The 22,302-nt window shown below is 39.9% G+C and overlaps 4 protein-coding genes across 4 annotated transcripts; 1 reads left to right on the top strand and 3 right to left on the bottom strand.

The window, feature by feature from the left end:
* Nucleotides 1-1,270: 1,270 nt before the first annotated feature.
* nop2 (NOP2 nucleolar protein homolog (yeast)) lies at nt 1,271-7,481 on the bottom strand. The gene is made up of 16 exons (XM_085423232.1): nt 7,330-7,481; nt 6,690-6,817; nt 6,552-6,594; nt 6,408-6,472; nt 5,017-5,411; nt 4,528-4,744; nt 4,220-4,419; nt 3,959-4,048; nt 3,304-3,391; nt 3,079-3,219; nt 2,852-2,991; nt 2,670-2,759; nt 2,440-2,562; nt 2,250-2,347; nt 2,035-2,171; nt 1,271-1,940 (listed from the first exon to the last, which is right to left on the bottom strand). The coding sequence occupies exons 2-16, from the start codon at nt 6,793-6,795 to the stop codon at nt 1,525-1,527; spliced, it is 2,349 nt and encodes a 782-aa protein (XP_085279358.1). The 5' UTR covers nt 6,796-6,817; nt 7,330-7,481; the 3' UTR covers nt 1,271-1,524.
* A 170-nt stretch (nt 7,482-7,651) lies between these two features.
* On the top strand, nt 7,652-10,186 carry emg1 (EMG1 N1-specific pseudouridine methyltransferase). Its single transcript, XM_085423267.1, has 5 exons — nt 7,652-7,827; nt 7,974-8,075; nt 9,189-9,330; nt 9,489-9,694; nt 9,796-10,186. The coding sequence occupies exons 1-5, from the start codon at nt 7,678-7,680 to the stop codon at nt 9,907-9,909; spliced, it is 714 nt and encodes a 237-aa protein (XP_085279393.1). The 5' UTR covers nt 7,652-7,677; the 3' UTR covers nt 9,910-10,186.
* Nucleotides 10,187-10,278: 92 nt separating this feature from the next.
* Nucleotides 10,279-13,251, bottom strand: LOC146659263 (uncharacterized). The gene is made up of 3 exons (XM_085423257.1): nt 13,014-13,251; nt 12,250-12,542; nt 10,279-12,060 (listed from the first exon to the last, which is right to left on the bottom strand). Exons 1-3 carry the CDS (start codon nt 13,249-13,251, stop codon nt 11,500-11,502), a joined length of 1,092 nt encoding a protein of 363 aa, XP_085279383.1. The 3' UTR covers nt 10,279-11,499.
* Nucleotides 13,252-13,483: 232 nt separating this feature from the next.
* On the bottom strand, nt 13,484-22,058 carry kel (Kell metallo-endopeptidase (Kell blood group)). Its single transcript, XM_085423233.1, has 18 exons — nt 21,777-22,058; nt 20,591-20,768; nt 20,227-20,502; nt 19,983-20,104; nt 19,322-19,480; nt 19,146-19,217; nt 18,856-19,044; nt 18,212-18,372; nt 18,007-18,124; nt 17,822-17,917; nt 17,641-17,739; nt 17,475-17,552; nt 16,079-16,185; nt 15,917-16,006; nt 15,762-15,829; nt 15,510-15,670; nt 15,331-15,420; nt 13,484-15,241 (listed from the first exon to the last, which is right to left on the bottom strand). Exons 1-18 carry the CDS (start codon nt 21,795-21,797, stop codon nt 15,095-15,097), a joined length of 2,232 nt encoding a protein of 743 aa, XP_085279359.1. The 5' UTR covers nt 21,798-22,058; the 3' UTR covers nt 13,484-15,094.
* Nucleotides 22,059-22,302: the final 244 nt, after the last annotated feature.

Below are 22,302 nucleotides of genomic sequence, written 5' to 3'. Positions count from 1 at the left end.
AGACCAAAAAAGTGGACCACATCAGTCCAGCTCTGAGGTCCTTACACTGGCTGCCTGTCCGTCAGAGGATAGACTTTAAAGTTCTGATGCTGGCCTATAAAGCTCTGAATGGTTTAGGACCAAAATACATCAATGACCTCCTGACCCAGTATGAACCTTCCAGATCCCTCAGGTCATCTGGATCCGGTCTTTTATCAGTTCCCAGAGTCAGAACCAGACACGGAGAAGCTGCATTCAGCTTTTATGCTCCTTATATCTGGAACAAACTCCCAGAAAGCCTCAGATCAGCTGAAACACTCAGTTTATTTAAATCCAGGTTGAAGACTCACCTGTTCTCAGCTGCATTTGAATAAAGCACCAAATCCACACTTTAAGCTTAAATTTCAAAACTTAAATTTAACTACTGATTTTATCTACTGTTCTGATTTTATCTGTTTTGATTTTATATACTGTTGTTTGTTTGTTTGTTTGTTAATTAGTTAGTTAGTTTATTTGCTTGTTTTAATCAATTTTAAATCATGCTTTTTATTTGTTCTTGTTTCTAATGTCTCTGTAAAGCACTTTGAATCACCTTGTTGTTGAATTGTGCTATACAAATAAACTTGCCTTGCCTTGCCTTGCCTTAATCTCAACTAAAGAATAAAAAAATAAACGTCTTTAGGTGACTGAATGAAAATAAATAAATGAAACAACCTTGTGAAATTACAACACATATTACAGGAAATTTCTTTATATTTTCTGAAAATGTGAAATAGATGCAGCAATTTACTGGAACACATGTAAACATAAGTGGTGATGATCTGAACCAAAAATTTCAAATTTGGATTTGTGAGTCTGTAAGACCGGTTTCCACTGATTTTCAGTCCAGTTCTTGTCTAATTTGGCATACCTCAGCTTTTTCCCCATTTCCCTTCTTTAGACAATGGAACGGTGGCCGTCGAGAACTGCTGAGACTTCTGATGCCCCTTCAGCAAACAGATGGATTCAGAAGGACCTCTCAGGTCCCAAGTCAAGTCTTTGCTGGATTTGTTAGTTTTTTAAGAAAATTACTTTTAAACACTGTTCATCTGCAGTAGATTTTTTTTTTATACCCACCACTCCTCCATTTGTCCAATTTCCTCTAATTTTTTTTTAAGGACACACTGCACTAAAAGAAGTTTTTAACTACAAGCTTTTTGAGAATAATCTGATATGTTTGGACACAACACTGTTTCATCCTTTGAGTTAGGTGCCTCTTTTGTGTGTGAATGATTCATAGGTCAGTATTAAATGTTCTTAAAAGATTTATTTCTCACAGGATTATGGAAAGCATTGAATCTGTATACAGAAATAAAAAAAAAGAAAGCTCCAGCTTTAGTAGGGGCATTGTTTGTGAGTCCAATCATCAGCACGCAGCCATGTTACAATCACGTTTGACACAATTGCTGCACAAACAGAGCAGCTTCATCAGACAGAGGTGGATCCAGGTGTGTAACAAAGCTTTAATATAATCCAAACATGCATTTAACACACTGTCACTTTTGTTTATTGTTTTTGCAACATGTGCTTCAACTTGTTGAATTTATTCTTCCCCATTCTGTTCTTGGCCTTCATGGGTGTTTTCCTCTTTGTGGCCTGCTTTTTCTCAAACCTGCTTCCTTCCTTTGTGTCAGCTTTTGATGCTTTACCATCATCTGTTGCCTTCTTGGCTTCTGTGCCCTTCACAGTTTCTCCATCCATCTTGGCGACTTTTGCCTTTTTTGGTCCAGTATGCAACTCCTTTTTGCCTTGTGAGTTGATGATTGCTTTTTTCGTGACTGCTGTTCCATTGGCTTTGTTTTCTTGCTTCAGGCCGCCTGCCTTGTTGAGGACAGTCTTCTTTGTCTTGTCGCTCTTGGACCTTTTCTCTTCAGGAGCTTCTGTGGCCGCTGTCGTCTCAGGAGCCTCTGCCTTCTCATCTTCTACAACAACAACAACAAAGACAGATGTTACTTAGTGATGAAAGGGAAAATATCATGATAAACGTAGGCATGAAGCTATGACAAAAACTCTTACCATTCCCTGGTGGTGCAGTTGGAATAATGTTGGAGAACTTCTTCAGCTTGGCCACAAAGAATCCATCCATGTTGTGGGAGTGAGAGTAAAATCGTCGCGTGAGTCGCAGAGTTGGATGGAACCTGAACTTTTTGAAACTAAAAGAAGGAAAATATTCATGTTTTATTCAATTTCTTACTTGCTCCTAAAATAATAACACTGGTTATCCAACTTACTTGGTGAAGCCTTCCTTGCCAAAGTCGAGTCCTGTGGGAACTAATTTGACGTTTCTTTTCTTTAAAGCGTAGTCCACCACCCATTCATTCTCCTCCACCTAGTTGAAAAAAATGCAATCACTTACCAAGCTCGTCTGATATTTACTATGTTTGTACATAAATTTGGTAGAAATTCAGAGTTTCCACATACAGTTATTGAACACGTGCAGTAGACCAGATATCCTCCCGATGGGGAATCAGCATTGACCGAGTCGATGGCAGACAGAATCAATTCTTTCTGCAAGTGAGCACAACGATTGATATCCACCTCATCCTGTCAGTGAACAGAAGGGCAAAAAGAAACAAGTATTAGCACACTACTTAAAGCAAACAGACGTGTGTGTATATAAAGACAGAAAAAGTTTCTTTCTTGGTTTTTACCTTGCTCGTCTTCACAGCTGGATCTTTAGCAATGACGCCTGTGCCTGAGCAGGGTGCATCAAGCAGCACTCTATCAAAGCCACCCATGACCTTAAAGCAGAATTCCAACAGGTCAAAACATTGGAACTGTAATAAGGCTTAACCCCACAGATATTGGTGATCTACACATTTAGACAGGATACCTTTGGGAACTCTCTGCCGTCATAGTTGCAGACCACAGTGTTGGTGACCCCCAGACGGTGGATGTTTCCCACCACACTCTTCAGTCTTTCAGCATTGGCATCATTAGCCACTATTACCCCCGTGTTTCTCATCAGCTGAGCTAAGGGTGAGAACATCTGCATAAGGACTCCACTATTTTTAAGGGTGAAATGACAACATAATTTGCAATAAAGGCAATACATCTTACCAATATAGGTAGTCTTTCCTCCTGGAGCTGAGCTCATGTCTAATACCAACTCTCCCTCCTGTGGAGACAGCGCCATGACTGGCAGAAAGCTGGAGGCTCCTTGGAGCATGTAATGACCGGCCAGATACTCCGGAGTTGCACCTAGTTAACATGTAAAGAAGCTGCAGTCACACTCAGCATCCTTAATTGCTTAAGTTGGTCACTTACATAACTTTTGAAACCTACCTATAGGTACTGAGGAGTCATAGATAACCAACCCCACTTTAGACCATTTCCCCAGTGGATCAAGGTTCACTCCTCTGTTGATTAAAGCCTAAACAAGGAAAAGCACAAACAAGTGAATTCAATATGTAAAGACTTGAGTTTCCTCCTGTCATTTAAGTAGTTTTTCCTTTTATGACAACTTGGTGAGTGTTTGAGAAGTTGGCCCCTCCCACAATAAGGGTGACCACAGCCCTCAATAGGAGGCCTATGGCACCGCTCCCTCTGTGTAACAGATTTTAACCTAGCAACCAACATCCAGCAACCAAGTATCAACCAGGCAGGGGATGCATCACATTGGCAGATGTCAATGACTGCTTTTTAGGCTTGTGAGACTTTGCTTCTTAACTCCATAATCAACAGTAAATCCATTAATACATATAATATATATGTAATATTCTATAGATCTTCTTCTGAAAATGCTAACCTAAGTACAGAATTCTTCATCCTGGCTGCCAAATTTTTGTTCAACAAAAACAATTCTATATCACAACAGATACAATCTTTAAAGCAATAAACTACCAAATAGCTAACAGTCATGACACACATTATGTATTTTAACTTGTTAAAACATTCTAAATGCCAATTTTGTCCATGTCTCTTAAGATCAGGCACCTACCTGTGCAAGGTCCCGCCTCCTTGTTTTCAGTGTATTGGTTCGAATAGTGACAGGTCTATGAATTTCATTGGCCTCGAGGAAATCAACCAGCTGTAAGGCAGAAAGAAAATATAATGTTTGGAGTCAAATAGATATTCTCAGCTAGACCTTGCATGTTTAAATCAATGCATCCATGAATTCTTTTAAATCAGGATTTAATGAAAAAACATACAAACAAACCCAAAAAAAACAAACCAAAACCATGCACGGAAGAAAACACACCTCTGAAAGAGGGAATAGGTCCATAAATTTTTCAATGAGGAACTCGTTGTAGCTGTAATAGGTGCAGAGATCTTTTTTCAGAAGTGAGATGTAGTCTGCTCGGTCTTTCCCCTCCTCTCTTTTTGTTGAGAAATTGCACAGGAGGTCAATGTTGTCCTTTATCCGCTGATAGATTGCCTTCAGGTCTAGAGGCAGAAGTCCTAGAAAATGTGGACCAAAAAAATACGTTTTGATTGTTTGTAGAAAATCAGAGAATTTCTTTTTGCACATTTGCTGCTCTAAAAGACAAAAACTTCACTGAAACTCACCCTCCTCTGGTTTAGGAAGCCTGAATTTATCTTCTTCGTCAATGTTTGTTTTTAGTTCATCTTCTTCATCCATGTCAGCATCAGATTCCTGTTCCTGTTCCTCCTCCTCCTCCTCATCATCCTCATCCTCTTCATCATCGTCATCTTCATCACTATCAGGAGCCTTGGACTTTTTCTGCTTTTTTTCTTTCTTGGCTGCACGTTCAATGGGAAGAAGCTGGAGGTAGAAAAGAAAAAAAACCAGCTCTAAGTTAACCAGCCTCTGCTACAATGTTCTCTTAAAAATGTAACTGTAATAAGGCCTAGTGCCACTGAAAACAGAATACTCTCCCGATTTTGTAGCTCATAAGTGAAAATTTTCTAATAAAATGAGGCTTCAAACTTCACATTTCCAGGCTGGAAGAATATTTCGTTTCAGCTTCTGAATAAAACTAAAAAAAAATAAAAAAAAAATAAAAAAGGGTAAAAAAGGTTAGAAAGAGCACATACATCCTCTCCATCACTGTCATCTTCTGCTGCTTCATCGCTGTCATCCTGAACACCATAGTCATCAACCATGTCATCATCATCATCATCGCCTTCATCATCATCATCGCCTTCATCATCATCATCATCATCATCATCATCATCATCATCATCATCATCATCGCCTTCATCATCATCATCGTCTTCATCATCATCGGCCTCTTTTTTCACTCCTTTTACACCCTTCTTCTGCTGGTCTTTGCCTCCCTTCTTTTCTACAACCTTTTCTTCTTCTTCCTCCTCCTCCTCATCATCTTCTTCTTCCCAGTGTTCATCACTGTCATCCTCACTTTCTTGTTCATCAATCTTGCGCTTCCTCTTTGACGGTTTCAACCATTTGCTGTTCTCATCTGTGAACCCTTTAGGGAGAAAGAAAGAAAGACAAAACTGTAAATATATGTGTATTTATTCATTTATTTCCTTGCTGAAATCATGACACATACAAGATGCATTAATAATCAATATCCATCCATCCCTCCCTCCATTCCCTTTCGGTTTTCCTATCAGGATTGTGAGTGGACTGACGACTGGACCAAGCTGTTAGCAAGCCAGCCGAGAGATGCAAGCTCAAAAGCCTCTGGATAGCTCCAGGACCTCTTCCCAGTGGAACGGGCTTGAAACAACTCACTTAGGAGGTGCCAAAGAGTCTTTCTGGTGAGATGCCCTAACCACTTCAACTAGCTTTTTTCCATGTGCAGGAATAATGGCTCCACTCAAAACCCCTCCTGAATGACCAACCTCCTCACCGTGAACTTTAAGGATGAGTCCAGACAGCCTTCAAAAGGAGTTCATTTCTGCTGGTTATATCACCAATCTTATTCTTTCAGTCACTACCCAAAGCTCACACAACAGTAAACCAGTACAGGAGCTGCATAACTGCTAACGCACCAATACTTCTGCTAGTCTCCTGCTCCTGTCTCCCTTCACTCATAAACAAAATTCTGAGGTTAACAAACCAGTTTCAGTAACTTGGGATTAGACTAACAAGGCCACCTCCTGATCGACATAGCACTGAACCCCTTGGGCCCCTCCTTCAGGTGGTGAGACCCAAGAGGATGAACAGCAGATGCTGCCAACGAGCCGCGGAAACCTCAATCTGGGTGAAGTAAAATGTTTCAATCCTTGTTTTTCCATAGAAGGCTTATGAATCACATTTAGTCTGGCTGTTCACCTTGGACCATTATCCCTTGCTGATATTCCCATAATTGCCCTTGATAATCAATAATAAACAACTGCTTACATAGCTGTAATGATACTGGAGAAGGATGGTCCATCAAAACAACAATCTCATGCTTGCATCTGGGCAAATATTTAAATCATGCGTTGACCAGACTGAGCAAAAGTTAATTGTTTACCTTTCTTAGGCTTTTCCTCAGCAACATCTTTGGGCTTTTTCAAACTCTGGATTCTCTTTGCAGCTCTGAAACATTTTAACATGAATTAGGAGCTTGTAAACACATTTGCTTTATGTCATGTTACATCCTCAGTCCACCTCTTACCTTTTTCTGGCTCTACTTGAGAGACGTTTTGATCCAGTGTCCTCTGCAAAGATTAAATATAAAAAATAACACAATGTTGACAGCGTGTTTTACTAAACCTCCAAAACAGAAACTTTTGACTTGGAAAGGGATAGTTACCATCAGTTATAAACTTGGCCAACTCTGTCTCTGCTCCCTGCTGCTTCCGGGTTTTTTTACCCGGACCTTTCTTCAACTTCTTGGAGGGATCCAACTTCCGACCCATGATTTCCTTCTACACAGACAGTCTGAAAAAGAAAACACAGCAAGAGTGTTTTAAAACCCTAAGACAAAACCAAAAATACAGTATATTTGAAAGAGAGGAGCGTCATTGAAGAAAAAAAGTAAAACTGTTTTGGATGGAGATCTGCGGGAAAGAAAACCGTCCAACATCAGTACAATAAATTCAGCTCCAACACAACCAATGCTCTTTATAATTATAAGCAGTGATTAAATTATGTAGTGTTACAGAGAGGGTCTCTTTACTGTTGAAACAGTAATAAATATGTTTGGTTATAACAAATGATAAATCGTTTATTACAAATTCTCCCACTTCATCTGCTGGGGATTAAACTGTTTAAATATTAATGTATGATCAGACTGTTATCAAACAGCCTCGTTAAAAACTTGTGACCAGTTTCACAGCCATTACCTGACCGCACAGTTTTAAAAAGTATACCCTTACAACTCAAAGCTTATCGCCACTGAACCGCTCTTTAGCTGCAGCGCGAATCGCAGCATCGATTCTTCAAATACTCACCAATAAACCGGATACTTTAAGGTCCGCAGACACTAATTATAGTGTGATTGTGGAGCGATGCAGGACGAAAATTTCTACACGTGAAATTTCCTTCAACACGTTGTAGCGTGACATCCGGCGCACAATAGTGACGAAAGGGTGGCGCGCGCAGAACGAGGGCGCTGAGGAAACACGTTTTATTTTATTAAGATAAAACTGACTGATTTTTTACCAAATAATTACATATTCAAAATCTAGTTACCTTCATAAAAACCCCACAAATGAAATTTTTATGTGCAATACACTCACCTGTGAACGCGCACCTCTGCAGTGACGTGAACTTCCTGCGACAGTCCAGAGGAAGGCATCATGGCGGCGGGTAATGGGAAGAAGCGTGGTCTTGAACATTTGGACGAATATGAACCTAAACCAGCCAAACATCTCCGCAGCCTGCACGACCGCATGGCGGAGAGGAGGCTGGTGGTTATTCTGGAGGGAGCGTCGTTAGAGACGGTGAAGGTAAGGCGCTATGGAGCTGTCTTTGCGCGTTGTTGTGATGCAACCCCTACCCGTTTTTAGTGGAAGTGACACCAACAACGATGCTTAATAATAACTTAACTTAAGGCGAGTTAATACATGCTTTTGGCTTGTTTTTCATATTTCAGGTCGGGAAAACATTTGAGCTGTTAAATTGCGACCAACACAAAAATATGATCATCAAAAGTGGAAGAGATCCCGGAAAAATAAGACCAGATATCACACATCAGGTAAACACTCATTCCTCAATAATAATGTACAGCCTTATTCGTCACTTGTGTTTGTCAGTCTGTCACAGTTAACCAGAGTGGAGTTTCATTGCATTTAAGTCATTGCAATTATGTGCTATCAAACATACTGTACATGATTGATAGCACAGTACTGAGCATCAAGCCTGTCATTTAGTTTTATTTCTGCATTTAAAAAGTAATCTGGGGAGCAATCCTCCCCCAGTATGAATCAAAGCGCTAAAAGAGCATATTCATATCTTTTTCTCTCTTTCTTTTTTTTGCGTAGCATGGTTTCTGGGATCTAACGCTTTCCAAAAGTCCCCTTTAGAAATAAATAGATCCTTATGATTACTTTTTAGTGCTCCTTACTCTGGTACTTATTGTATCCACAGTATTGTGGTCTTAATTCATATTAATTTGTCTTAGTCTGTGATATTTATAATCTGTGACATATTGGGTTTTTTTAATAGTTACAGAAATACAGTATCATTGACTCAACATCCCTAACATCTGGACCTGCTCAAATCCTACTACTTAGGAACTATTACAGTGTAACTGAGAGACAAAAACAAAACCAGCATGTTTCATTAGCTGACTTTTGATACTACTGCATCAGTAATATTTCACTAATCTGAATAGTGCACATATATAACAGTATAGTATGAATAAAAAGTACTAAGTAGTGTAAGAATAATATGAAGTAGTGTAAGAAGTACTTTAGGAACAAAACAACCAAAAAAACTATCAAAAATAAAAGTAGGACAACAGACATGAGCCGCTTTTGTGCGCATTTTATTGAGACAGGGATATGTACATGATTGTGAGTCAGTTGCCTTTTGTTTGTATTGTAATACCTACCTACCTGAACTTTTTATATCTTGGCCTAACACTTAATAAGGAAACTGAAAAATGAAACAAAATACTTTGCAGGCAATCTGAAACTAAATTGTAAAATTAAATTGAAATAAAAATCAATACATCAAGTCTGAAATTTAACTAGAGTGTTTTTTCTTATTTATCCTTTATGTCTGTGTTTTCTTATATAAAGCGTAGTGGCATGTTTGTGATGAAGGGCTGTATGAATGGTTTTAACTTTGAACTGTGTATTTCCAGTGTTTGCTCATGCTGATGGACAGTCCGTTGAACAGGGCGGGGCTGTTGCAGGTTTACATCCACACAGAGAAAAACGCTTTAATCGAGATCAACCCGCAGACCCGCATCCCAAGAACATTCACACGTTTCTGTGGCCTTATGGGTAAACTATAACTGTTATTTTTTCTGCATGGATAATACACATACTGATCATGCTGTAGGCATTGTACTTAAGTCTTATTCCCATGTGTTCTGGCTTTAAGTGAGCCTTCACTCCATTACTGTTCTCCTAATTCTTCTTTCTTCTCTCTACTTTCTTAGTTCAGCTGCTGCACAAGCTGAGTGTCAGGGCTGCTGATGGTCCTCAGAAGCTCCTGAGGATGATTAAAAATCCAGTGTCTGATCACCTACCTCCCGGCTGCCCTCGTATCAGCACCTCCTTCTCTTCAGGAGAGGCCGTGTGCCCACGGACTTTGGTACCAGAGGGACCAGCTGCAGTGGTGATTGGAGCATTCGCACATGGAGCGGTGAGAAATATATTGAGGCATTCTCTTTTACAGACTCTTTTAGTCTGTTACAGTTATGTCAAATACTCCTTGTGTATTACTGATGTCTCTGTCCTTATTAGGTTAACGTGGACTACACAGAGAAGACAGTGTCCATCAGTAACTACCCCCTGTCTGCAGCACTGACCTGTGCCAAGATGTGCTCTGCCTTTGAGGAGGTGTGGGGCATCCTGTGACGGATAGAAAAGTGCTGATGCTGACTGGAAAGAGACAGTTGACTATATGGACTTTATTTCAGTGCACTAGAAATACTGGACTGAGTGTCCACTGATGCCCAATGTTCTAGCCTGGTATACACTGTCCTGTATATGTATTCGATGGCATGTGAGCACCATGTGGAAGACACATTGGTTCCTTTTCCATGCAGGAGCATGGCAGTTATTTTTATACCAGTATCAATTGCAGTTTTGATTATGGATTGTTGTAGTTACATTAAAATGTGTGACTAAATAACGACTGCTCTTGATTTGTGCAAAGTTTCACACATAGACAACCATAAACTACAAGATGGACATCGCTACTTTGATGTCACCCACTGATTATAAAGTCCTGCTTCGAAGCATCAAGATAATGTAATGAGAGACAGAATTGACTGTGAAACCACGATACCAGAAAAATACTCCCTTCTGAAATGATCACAGTTTGACAAATGACATAACATTTTATTCAACATGACCCAAGCCTCATGACTCAGCCCATAAACTCATCAAGAGTTTATTAGACTTGACCTCTAAAGACTTCAGAGGTCAAGTCTAAGAGCTGTTTTGCAATTGTCTCCTAGTGAGGTTTTTCAAGTGACGTCATGTGCACAATGCTTTTAGAGTCCATATTGGGTGTCATACAATCACCGGTTGCTAGGGACGTGTATTCTCCAACTGGCTGACAGTGGTTTCTCGAGGTTGCCGGCTCTCCCAGGATAAAATCAGTTGCAAAGAAGGTGCTGCATTAAAAGCACTTTGGTCTGGTTACTAGCAGATTGCCATGGTTGCCTGCAGTTTTAGTTTATCTGCCAGCATTTGCCAACTACTAGTCTAGCAGTAGTAAAACTTGAAAGAATGCAACACGAAATGGCGAATGTTTGCCCTCAGAATAAAGTTCAGCCTCAGTGCTGCAGCCAATATATTTCAAAGGGTGCAAGTTTTACTTTGAAGGCAATAAGTTCATCACTTCCATTCAAACTGCAAAAATGTGCTGCTGATCAAAGCATTCACAAGGAGGTTTATGCTGGAAATATACCCTTTTTCCCTAACAACAGGTGATTGCCAGGGAGATCACTGACAGCCTGTAGGCCTGTGTGTCGGGTACTTTAGCAATCAATGTCCCAGAGACTGCCATCAACCTCCAACAACCACTCATAATAGGCCAGGGAATACTCATTTTTCAATCACAACTGGTGGTTGCCAGGTAGCCACAGACTGTCTCTAGGCTCGTGTGACTGAAGCCTTATTCACTTGATCCTACATTATCACCCATTTAAAATGGCAATCACATGGTTAATGATCACATGTCTGTCTGACCTCAATACATGATATTTTTGCAACCACAGGTATCGCATTCAAGTAGCATTTAAAAGAAAGACAAGTTTCCACTGAAGCTTCACTTTTCAGAACTTGTATCTGAAAACTGTCCATGTTTTATGCGATCTATGGTCTGTACAGTGAAGTGAAGAAAAAATGATATGGGAACACAAACACAACATAGAACTACGTGTATTTCAGGATGCTAAAAGGGGTTCTGTTTATTACTGTTTACCATGAAGACTCAGCCTAGCGGTAGTAGTAAGTGCCTTTCCTCGATCTCAACTTTGATTTTGGAAGCCTTCGTCTTGCTTGCTTTTTATGTCGATTTTGAACTTGGTTTGGTCGGCGTCTCCGAGTCTTTTGAGCCTTCCTCGGTACCTTTCGAACTCGTGCGCCCCTGTTTGTTGCAGGTCTGCGTTTCTTGCCAGCAGGTTTTGGTGATTTTCTTCCTTTGGTTGTCTTCCTTCTTTGTTTGTGTGATTTGGCTGCCGCTTTGCGAGTTTTGCGTGTTAGTTTGTGCGCTGTGACCGCCATTCTGCGAGGCTTGCATTTTAGTTTGGGTGATGTGACCGCCATTCTGCGAGGCTTAGGTTTTAGTTTGGGTGATCTAACTTTTCGAGGTGTTGCCCTTGTTTGGTGTGATTTGCTCTTTGGTTTGGTTTGGTTTGGCTTTAATACTCGTCTCTTTTGGTTCTCTGCTCCTTTGGGGGATTTGCTTGTTGCTGTTTTCGGAGTCAGCTTCAGCTCTGCTTTTGGCTTTGGAGTCTTCACTGGGATCGTCCTTACTTGAATTATGTCTGTCAGCTTCTATTTTTCGGGGGGTAAAAGTTAATGTGACATGAAATTGTTTTGAGAATCTCACTGTAATACTGCAACACACGGGCAAGAAAATCACTTTTTAGCCACAATGCCAATAAGCTACATGCATAACTTACACGCAGCAGTGCTGCATTTAGTTGAACTAATACCAGTTACCAAAGATTAAAGGTGCATTACCTTATGGTTGAGTCTGAATGATGCATTTCTTGTAGTTCGTACAAGTGTCTCGTTGTTAACCAGCCTCTTGGTCTCTATGTTCACTCGCCTGTTGTTCTTGGCCACATCATAGCCTCCAGCTGCCAGCATCTGTTTGAGTTCTGCCATGGAGATGCCGCCTCTGTGTTTGCACTGGGAAACCACACTGAGGATGAGCTGGGAGATGTGAGGCGAGGTTGGCTTTGCGGAATTTGTCTTGGGTGCATTTCCAGCCTCTGTTTGAATCTGATGCTTGAAAAGCCGGACGGGAGTCTCTGAAAAATCAATGAAGAAAATAACATTCAAATCACAGATCAGTGCAAACCAGTTATAGTACAGTACAAATGTCTCCATCCATTCTCACTGTTGTATTTTGTTATGAACCAGCTAAATGTTCAGCATCCTTTGTCCAGTATATCCTCTATCCTTCCTCTGCACATGTCCAAACCTTCTCAGCCTTGCCTCTATAACTTTGTCTCCAAACTGAGCTGACCCTTTTATGTACTCTAAATCTTAACATCTTCATCAACAGCTGCTAAAATGCATAGCCCCCCCACCCATTTTGAACCAGGAAAGACCCTGGAAATAAATTCTGTGTCATAGTATTATTTTTTATTGTTTGAAATCTAAAGCAGATTTAAAAATAATTAAAATCAAAGACACATAAATTCTTAATTTGGATTAATTTAGCTAGCCTCAGCAGTTGGCTGATTAGCTTAGCTTTAGCTGAACCGTCAGGGACTCACTGGGAAGAGAAGCGTTCGCCTTTCCTGTCGCCTCATCCTGGTTAGGGATAGCTCGTTTCAGTAGTCGGCCCAAACGTTTGGCTCCTGCTTTTCCGAGGCCTTTCCCAGCTGGAGTTTTAGAAGGTCTTTCTATCTGTTTTATCACCTTCAAATGTGTGTTTTCTTCTGACTTCTCGCTCGCACCATTTCCCAGTGCACTCAGCTGCGTGGAGTTTGTAACAGTGGCTTTCCTCCGCATTTTTTGAGGTTTACACACTATTTCATAATTAAGGAAGAAATCTGAAATGATGGAAACTCCTCTACTGAGTTTCACTGACAGGTATTGGTCAGAGTTTAAAATAGGAATGCTGATTTTGTGACATTTTGAAAAATAACAGTTCTTCAGTTGCTGGTCCAGAGCCTTAACTGAGTCAGGAAGTTATTCAAAATAATTGATGGGTCCACTCAAGTATCAATAAGTAGGTTTTTTTGACTACTTTATTTTGAGTGCATGCATTTGATGAAAATAGACATTACATGACATGTACCTATAGGCGATAAAGACAAATAAATGATAGGAACAGAAATGTTGGTGCCTCAGCTTCCCCCCACAGTGCAAAGACATCCCTGTCAGTTTAACTAGTCATTCTGAATTGAGTGTAACTATATTAGCCCTATGATGGACTGGAAGACTGTGAAGGGTATATGCTGCCTCTCATCTCATAAGAGTTGGAATTGCCTCCAGCACCCCCACCATCCTATCCTTGGATAAGCAGTTGGATGGAAAAGTACAATAAACACAAACACTGATTATCAGCAACATTGTTACTATGAACCAGATATTTTTAGTCACTGCATTTCAGGGCTCAAAAACACATGTTTGCTCACCTAAATGAAGCCAAATGAATTTTAAACCCACTTCCAATTGTAACATTCTGAAGCCAAAGTCTAACTTTTGTTCAATATATTTTGTGTGTGCGTGTGTGTGTGTGTGTGTGTGTGTGTGTAAGCAACTTTGAGCATCAACATCATGGGATAAATCCTAGTTTAAAAAGTGAAATTGCACTAGTTTAATGTCTGTGATGTAGAGCAGGGATGTCAAATGATTTTATATAAGAAAAAGAAAAAAGTGCAATTTTAAAAGTACACCTCACTTACATAATAAAGAAATGCTGCTGTAGTAAATGAAAGAAATCTCTCTAGATGATTCTTTGGGCCTAAATGATAAGAAATAAAGGTGTAAAATACATAAATTTATAACGTAATCATTTTGGTGTAGTGTGAATTGCCATGGGAGAAGAAAAGCTCTAAAATACAGTTAAAAATCTCACATTTTCCAAAGCCATTTAATGGGCTGGATTAGAGTCTTTGTTGGGCTGATTCTGGCCCCCAGGCCTTATGTTTGACACCCCTAAAGAGAAACAAGCATTGCTATCCTGATGTTTTATGTGTTTTCTAATAATAACTAGAGGAAATTTTGGGTCATCTTTCTCAGGTCATATTACCATGTGGGACAGATGGGTGCATATGGCTTCTACTAACTACATTTTGATAGGTTCATCTTCTAGCTTTGATTCCTTATGTATACAATTATGTACTTCAATTTGCAGAACTGTTTTACATTTTAAAGTTAGTGTACAGAAATCAGAAGATACGCTGCGGGTCAGGTGGGGATATTTTTCAGAATTCATGGATTTTTTTTTCACGTTTATGTTATTTATATGAAGTTTGAGCAAAGATACATTTTCCCACTCATCTCGGATGATTTTATTTTAAAATAAGAGGCCATTTTTGAATTTAACTTTTACTTTTTCCACTCAAGATGGTTAAAGTTAAATGAACAAAATCATCTTTAAGTAGGAGAACTTTGTTGTTCAATCCAATGTCCCTTTTCTGGCAACTTTCATCACTGAAAGCAAAGCTGGAAACAAGGTTTCAACAGTTTTCAAAAAATGAAAACAAACAAAACTAAACCGCTTGCGCAATTATACAACATGCAGACACAACCTAACAATTACAACAAAAGCAAATACATAAATGTGCTTTGGGTTGTAGCCTACTTATGGTAGGTACACCTTTTATGTCAAATCAGAGGAGACTGGTCAGCATGCTTGTAATGAATTCTGCTTGGTTTGAATGGAGCACTGCGGGCTTGTAGGACACAGGTTATATTTGGCACAAATGACTGTGATCAAGAAGGAGGGTTTAAAAGGCATGGAGTCACGGTATGGATCAGCTTCACAGTTAATCTGCAAATAAATCACATTACAGGGAATTACACTCGAGTGTAGCTGGGAGGAAAGCAGAAAAAGAAAAGACAGTAATGAAAGTACATCACCTGAGAAAAGGATCTAAAGAACAAGCGAGTATATGAGATTCCTGAGAGAGACGTGTCATTAGGCTGTTGCATTAGATTCTGATGATAAGCCTAAGAAAAAAAAGGCAGATAACACGAAGACATGTAAACTTGATCTCATCCTTAAAAACAGACACTAAAGCCTGACAATGGATCCTCACCTGCAGCGCTACCTGCAGTGCAGTATACTGCACCCACACCTCCTGTTGCTGTGCTGCTGACAGCGGAAACCCTCCACCTCTGCCTGCCTTTTCTGACACTGTGAGGTAGTGAGTCCACACACATTCACCCACAGCATTCACGGTCTTACTTTGAGACGAAACTGCAGAGATAAATATACATAATATTACTAACAAAAGCAAAATGTATTTTTTGTGTAGTAAATGAAGAAGAGGAAAGTGAATCTCTCTTACTGTCAGGCAGAAGCAGGTGGAGGATATCTTTAGCAACAAGGAAACCAGCTGCACCATAATTAATGGCTCTGTTTACAGAAGAAGTCCAATGCTGGAATTATTTGAAAAATACAATGGAAGGCATTTAATAGTTATTGAGTGAATGTATGTGTTACCTAGGATAGGTTGGATGGAAAAGTGGAGGTACAAACATTCCCAAGGGAAAGAGGAGCTTTTTACCAAAGAGAAATGGTGTGACAGACAGTCTAAAAGAAAAGTGAAAAGATTAATGCACACTCCAGATTATTGGCAGCTATCAGCTTTAAGCTGACACTTACATATCAATATCCTCAGGCTCGGTGATCAGGACTTCAATGCGTTTCTTCTGCCACAGGGATAGAAGCTGGACATAGTTGGAGAAGAAGTTTTGGTTGCTGACTATCATCTGAAATTATAGATATTTGAAGGTCAGTGGTTTGGCTTTATTTCTACACTTTTTAATCCTTATTTTCCAAAACCAGTGATGTCAACATAGTATTTAAAAGTTGAGATTCGTGGTAACAGTTTTACCATTAGTTTAATGTCATTATTGCGGCATTAACAGATTTTCTATATGATAAATAAACATTCAATTAAATTTAGTTTTATTTATATAGCAGCAAATCACAACAACAGTTGCCTCAAGGCGCTTTATATTGTAAGGTAAATACCTTACAATAATACAAAGAAAACAAAGAAAATGCACCTCCACACTGAGGCCTCTATAAGGCTTAACCCCAAATTTAGCATTAAAAAGGCTCCATTTCTTTGGAGACTTGGGTTCAGAGAGGAATTCTTGTTCTTGGAGATCTATGTGACGGGGGACACAGTTTCAGCTGCCACAGAGACAGTTTTTGAAATATTTGCAGCTATTCTAAGTCTACATCTACTCCTCATGATCTTTGGATCTCCCTCCACACCTGCTTTAACTATAGGCTATCTCACCTATGTTGGGAAAGTCTTTGAGGGAAATTGTGAGGTCCCTAAATATTATTCAGTGCTTGTAAAACACATGGATAAAGGGCTCACCACCCTGCAACGAGCCTGGGAAACTGACCTTAGTGTAGCGCTTACTGATCAGGAATCTACAGAGTATTAAAAAGATGTCCAGGGAACTTAGAACAAGACTAACTTAGTTCAAACTACTACACCGAATTTAGTGGTCACCAACAGATTATGCAGGGCGAACCTCATACAGACCCCCGAATGCTGGAAATGTCCGACTGGGGTGGGCACATTGACCCACATGATTTGCAGCTGTCCTAAATCACCAAATTTTTGGACAGAGATTCACAAATTTGTTTAATCCCTTTTTGCCAACACTATTAAATCTAGGGAATCCATCACCCTTCAAAAATCTTCCACCTAATGTTGCCGAACAGGTGCAGACTGCATTGATGTTGGGGCGTAAGCTCATTATTTTCCAGTGGAGGGCCCTTTCCACACCACCTGTCACTCTGTGGTATAATAAAACTAAAAACTAATAGAACTAGGGAGGCTGGCTCGACTCTCATACAGGCTACTGAATTAAGTGGCGAATTTTCACCTGAAGTGAGATCCAAACAGATCAAATTAAAACTTAGATGGACATTGGGATCCTAAAGAGTTCTCTCTGACAGCACTGAGTGAGATATAGTTTAAGTCCCACATAGATAAATGCCATCAAGACATTAAACCAAGAGGTTTTTGATGTACCTCCGAAAAAAGCAGGTCAAGCTTGGCTTCACTAGAGGGCTCCTTTGTAGTCCATAGTTTTGGAATTGCAGAATCAACCTGCAGAATCGTTTAACAAATATCAAACTTAAAAATCGTTCGTTTCTGAAGAAATTAAAAAAAAGAAAACAAATTCTTCACTCGTTACCTTTTCCATGACAAGCTGACGAGATGTCTGATCTGTCCACTCAAACTCATTTAGTTTGGACTTGAAGGAGTGAAAAACACTTTGAATAATCTTCTCTGCCTATTGGAGAGTTAAATGACAGATTATCAGACAGAACCTTTTCTCTCTATTGAATTCATTAGGTCTCAAGATGTCTCCTCACCTCCTTCTGTGCTGTCACTTTACTGAGAAGATGTGTGAGAACTGAATTAAATCCTCTCTCAGTTTCCAGCACACAGTGTTTCCAGCGAGGAGCTTCCTGGTGGAAAGCCAAAATATAAAGATATTACAGTAACCAATCAATTCACAGATCCAGTTTTTCTTTCCTCTGTAGCATATTCGGCTAACCTCTTCACTGTTACCCAAAGCCATAGAAAAGTTCTTTGCTGTTTCAAAAAATCTGGAGTCCATGGCAGGCATCAGGGTGTGCAGCAGATTGAGGACCATAAAAGTATGAAGGGGAGCGCTGAGTGGAAACAAATGACCCAGCAACAAAGATAAGCATAAAAAAGAGAAAGGATGTGCTTGTCATTTTTATGTCACTTTACAGTACCTGTTGCTCAGTTCAGGCTTGTTCTGCCATTTGATGATGGTGTTGGACATCTGCACGATGTAGGGTAAGTTATGCAGAAGGACATCGTCATCTGCGCTGAGGGGCAGGGGATGGAAAGCAGCCTGGAGGCAGCCCAACCAATCAATAGCAGGGGCTTGTCTCTGTAGGGACATTTCCATATAAAAAATACTGTTATCACATGTATCCAGACAACAGGTACTCAAAGTGTTGTTGTTGTTTTTTAAATTAAATGTATTTATTGTTTAATTTCAGTTTAAGTGTGAGCATGATGATTCTCTGCCTCTATGTGCTCGCTAAGTGATGGACTGGTGACCTCTGCAGGGTATTAAGGTGTTTAGAACATACAAAAACTTGACTCAAGTTAATGTGGACCAAATATCACTAAACACATGCACTATAGCATCCTTTCTGTACAGTCCTATTTATGTATTTGCATTTTTGCTAAAATATAGTTGTCATTGTTTTTCTAGTTAATTTGTAGGTACGTTTTACTAACTAATAGTACGTACAGTATAATGGTATCATCTGTAATTGATTTAGGTAAAACTTCTGTCTCTGCAGTATGCACCGACATTGCTTCTATCAGAAGAGCAGCACAGCACAAAGAAACATAAATCCTTTACCTGTAGCTCTTTGATGGTCATGTGCTGGTAGAGCTGTCCTTTGGACAGGTGAGAGTCCAGGGGTGAAGATGCCACAGCAAGCTGAGAGGACAGAGAGACGAAAGAGCCCACATGGATCAAGCTGCTGCTCTTCGGGGCACCCAGCAGGTTGAGGTATTGCTGACACGAGGCCAAGAAAGGACGTAGAGTCTAGATAAAAGAGACAGGACAAAAGGAAAGGCCTTAGTTGGATGGATAAATGTTTTTGTATTCATTTAAAGACATTTCCTGAATCAACAAGGATACTCAACCTCAGTTTTAGCTCTAGACTTCTCTGTCTTGCTGTTCCATTCAATTGGGATCAACAAATCAGGTTGATCAATCTGTTGGCAAAGAGGAGACTTGATTTAAAGCAAAAACACAAAGCTTACATTGCTCTGGCAGCTCTCAGAGCAGCAAAACCTAAATCATCTTAATTCATACTAGCCTGTATGTATTTTTTGTTAATCCCACGTGCTGCTTCATAAGGGTCTTTGCCCACATAGATGTTGAAGAATGGAAAGGTATTGTAGTCTCTCATTAGCAATCCCAAGGTGGTGTTGAAATCAGTCTGATTCCACTGCCCCGATACGGCCCAGCCTCCCAGCTGTGTACGGAGAAGATACAGTGAAACAATATTAGTAGATGAAATTGGGGGAAAAAATGTAACCAAACAGTTTGGAGTCTCCTGAACCCAAAGGGGATGTTTTTAAACTGATTGATTCTTCTGGGCAGCAGATATTGAGTGTTAAACAAGCAATATCTGTCATTTTAGAAGGTGGACTTTGCAAAATTTGGTCAAATTACAAATTGACTAATCATTTTAGATCTTGTAGAACTACAAAGGAGACAATTCGGCTAAACTGTTTGTTTTTCTTTTTGACCTCAACTAAGGTTATGACAGTGATTCATGTAGTTACAGCACCTCCTGTAGGCCAACAGGCATCATTAAAAAACTGGTGATGGTTTCTGTTTGTTTTTTAAAATTTAATGGGATACTGTTCATAATGGTAATTTAAGTAATTAAGTCTTATGAGCACATATGATAACCAATGTAAGCTTAAGTGTGATTTGAAGAGCTTGCTATGTTTGGAATATGAGTATCATACTTTCTTTATGAGTGAGAGGAAGGGGTCTGCGCCAGCAGTTTCTATAGATTTTGTATCCAGACAGGAATTGTAGAATCCTTTAGTCTTCTGCACTGCTGAACTATTCATCCCGCTGTCTGTTTCTGACATACAGATCCGGAAAAAAAGGAAACTATTTAGATCATTTGTTAAGGTAGCATGAAATGAGGAGTCACACACAAGAGAGGACATTTAAAAAAAATTCCCACTGAATACAGACTCATACCTAAAATCTTCTTGAGATACTGCAGCAACACAGCTTTTCTGCTCAGTGTTTTATTCTCTCTTAGTCCTCCGTCTTCCTGCTTTGACTGCACAGACTTTCTTTGGTTTTCTGCATGTAAAGTAAAACCATGACTTCTTTGTCGCCTTTCACTGTCCAGCAAAAGTCTGTCTGATCCACATGTGAACAGAAAGTAATCACAGGGTTGCGTGAAGGGATCAGCAGATGTGGAGAGACGGGCTGAAGCCCACTGACAGGCAGGAGAGAGACACGGAGTAACTGCAGGAAAGAGTGAGACAAAAGTCAGACAAAATGGCAGAATTGTGAATTCATTGTCTCGTATTGGTGTGTTTTTCTGAACTCCTACCAGTGTGGAAATGGTGAGCCAGATGGTTGATTAGTCCCACCATGCCAGCAAGTAAGATGCAGCTTAAGAGGAAAAGTAGCCATTTTCGATGTTTCATCCACACTGGTTTTACTCGGTGCTCGATGTTAGAGTATGACATATGCAGTCGCTGTCGGTCAGACTCGAGTTGTTGCAGGATCTGGTGGGGATAATGAGTGAGCAGTTGCAGTAGAGGGGAAGGCTGAACCCTCCCAGGTTCTGGATGCAGCTAAATAGACAGATGTATCTCTCAGGTGCTGTGTCAGATCTTTTGTAACCTGCTTGTCCAGTTTTAGAAAGTCTTTTAGGATACCCTGGACACCATGCCAATATATATCAAGTCTTTGTCTAATAGCCCTCCTGCAATCATCTTGTTAATAGAAAAATTACTGCTTTATCCCTGTGAATTCTCTGACATTTGTTGTGGCTTTAACTATAGAAATGGGAACATACTTTGTTGTTTTTTTCAGCAGGCTATTAAGGAAATGGGCTATTTGCTAGGTTGCCTCTTTTATGCTTGAGTGATTTCTCGGCCAATGTTAAGTGACTTAAATAAAAGAAAAAGAAGCATTGCTCTGAAAATGACAGGTACAAGGACTGGAATGAAAATAAGTAAAAAAAAAAAAAAAGAGCAGCCAATGGCCAAAGACAGACCTTCAGAAAGCCTGGAGAACTATTGCTCAAGACCACTATAAATAATTAAAAGGAAGTTTTTGCCCTTGGAAACAAAATATAAAACAAGGAAGAGTGACTCATTTTCGCTAATGTGTGCTAAATTTTAAGTGGTTTTAAAATAACTTTAAAAATACTTGCTTATACCCGTAGACATTCAATAGCGCAGCTGAAGTGATTTTTATTTTTCTACGTAAAAACTACTTTTAACAGTAACAATGCGTGATCAAGAGCTACACATGACATGAAATTCATTAGGTGGGCATGTATGTCAACTTAATGAGTTTCATGTAATTTATTTAAGCACAATCTTTTGCACAGAGCAGTTTAAGTCTAATTTGCAGAGACTGCAGACTTCACCCTTTCAAAGTCACATTCTTTAAATATTATATTTCTTAGGCACAGTGACTCGGCCTTGTTTCCAGCAGTTACAACATACACATTAGCCTAAAACAGCTTGGTAACAACATAACCAACTTTGTTATTGAGATCTTACCTCAAGCTCTGTTTCACTCATTCTTGACTTGTGTTTTCCCAGCGTGTTACATCCTCTTTTACATGTCTACCGCCTCCTGTCCCCCCCCGTCAAATAGCTGTCATCTCAGCTATCTCTTTTCATCAGTCACTTCTCTCCTCATCTGACACTGATAAAAACCACTCTGCAGGCTGCGACTCACTCTTCTCATCAAGCAAATGCTGTGGTTCTTCTAAGCAGACAGGATGTTTTGGGATTTGTGAACTACAGTGACACCATGAATAACTCCTGTGTGTAGTGGTAAAAGCTTTAGAACAAGGCAGGTAGTGGTAAGTTGAGTCTAGTACCTTGTTTATGCTTATTCGTTGCTGCATCGGATTGGAACGGGGTGAATAGTTCTTCCTGGAAAGAACGCTTAAATGCATACGCACACAGGTCTGCTGTCGTCATTATCAGCGCAACATATGGCTGTTTACAACTGATAGAGCAGTCAAACTCTAGCAGTGAACCACATTGAGGGTCTGAGAGAAAACATGCTTCACGGGTA

This window comes from Rhamphochromis longiceps, linkage group LG11 (assembly GCF_057381845.1).
Source record: "Rhamphochromis longiceps isolate RC_006_pf linkage group LG11, R_longiceps_female_GT1.1, whole genome shotgun sequence".
NCBI classification, from domain to species: Eukaryota; Metazoa; Chordata; class Actinopteri; order Cichliformes; family Cichlidae; genus Rhamphochromis; species Rhamphochromis longiceps.
This window is presented reverse-complemented; position numbering and strand designations above follow the sequence as displayed.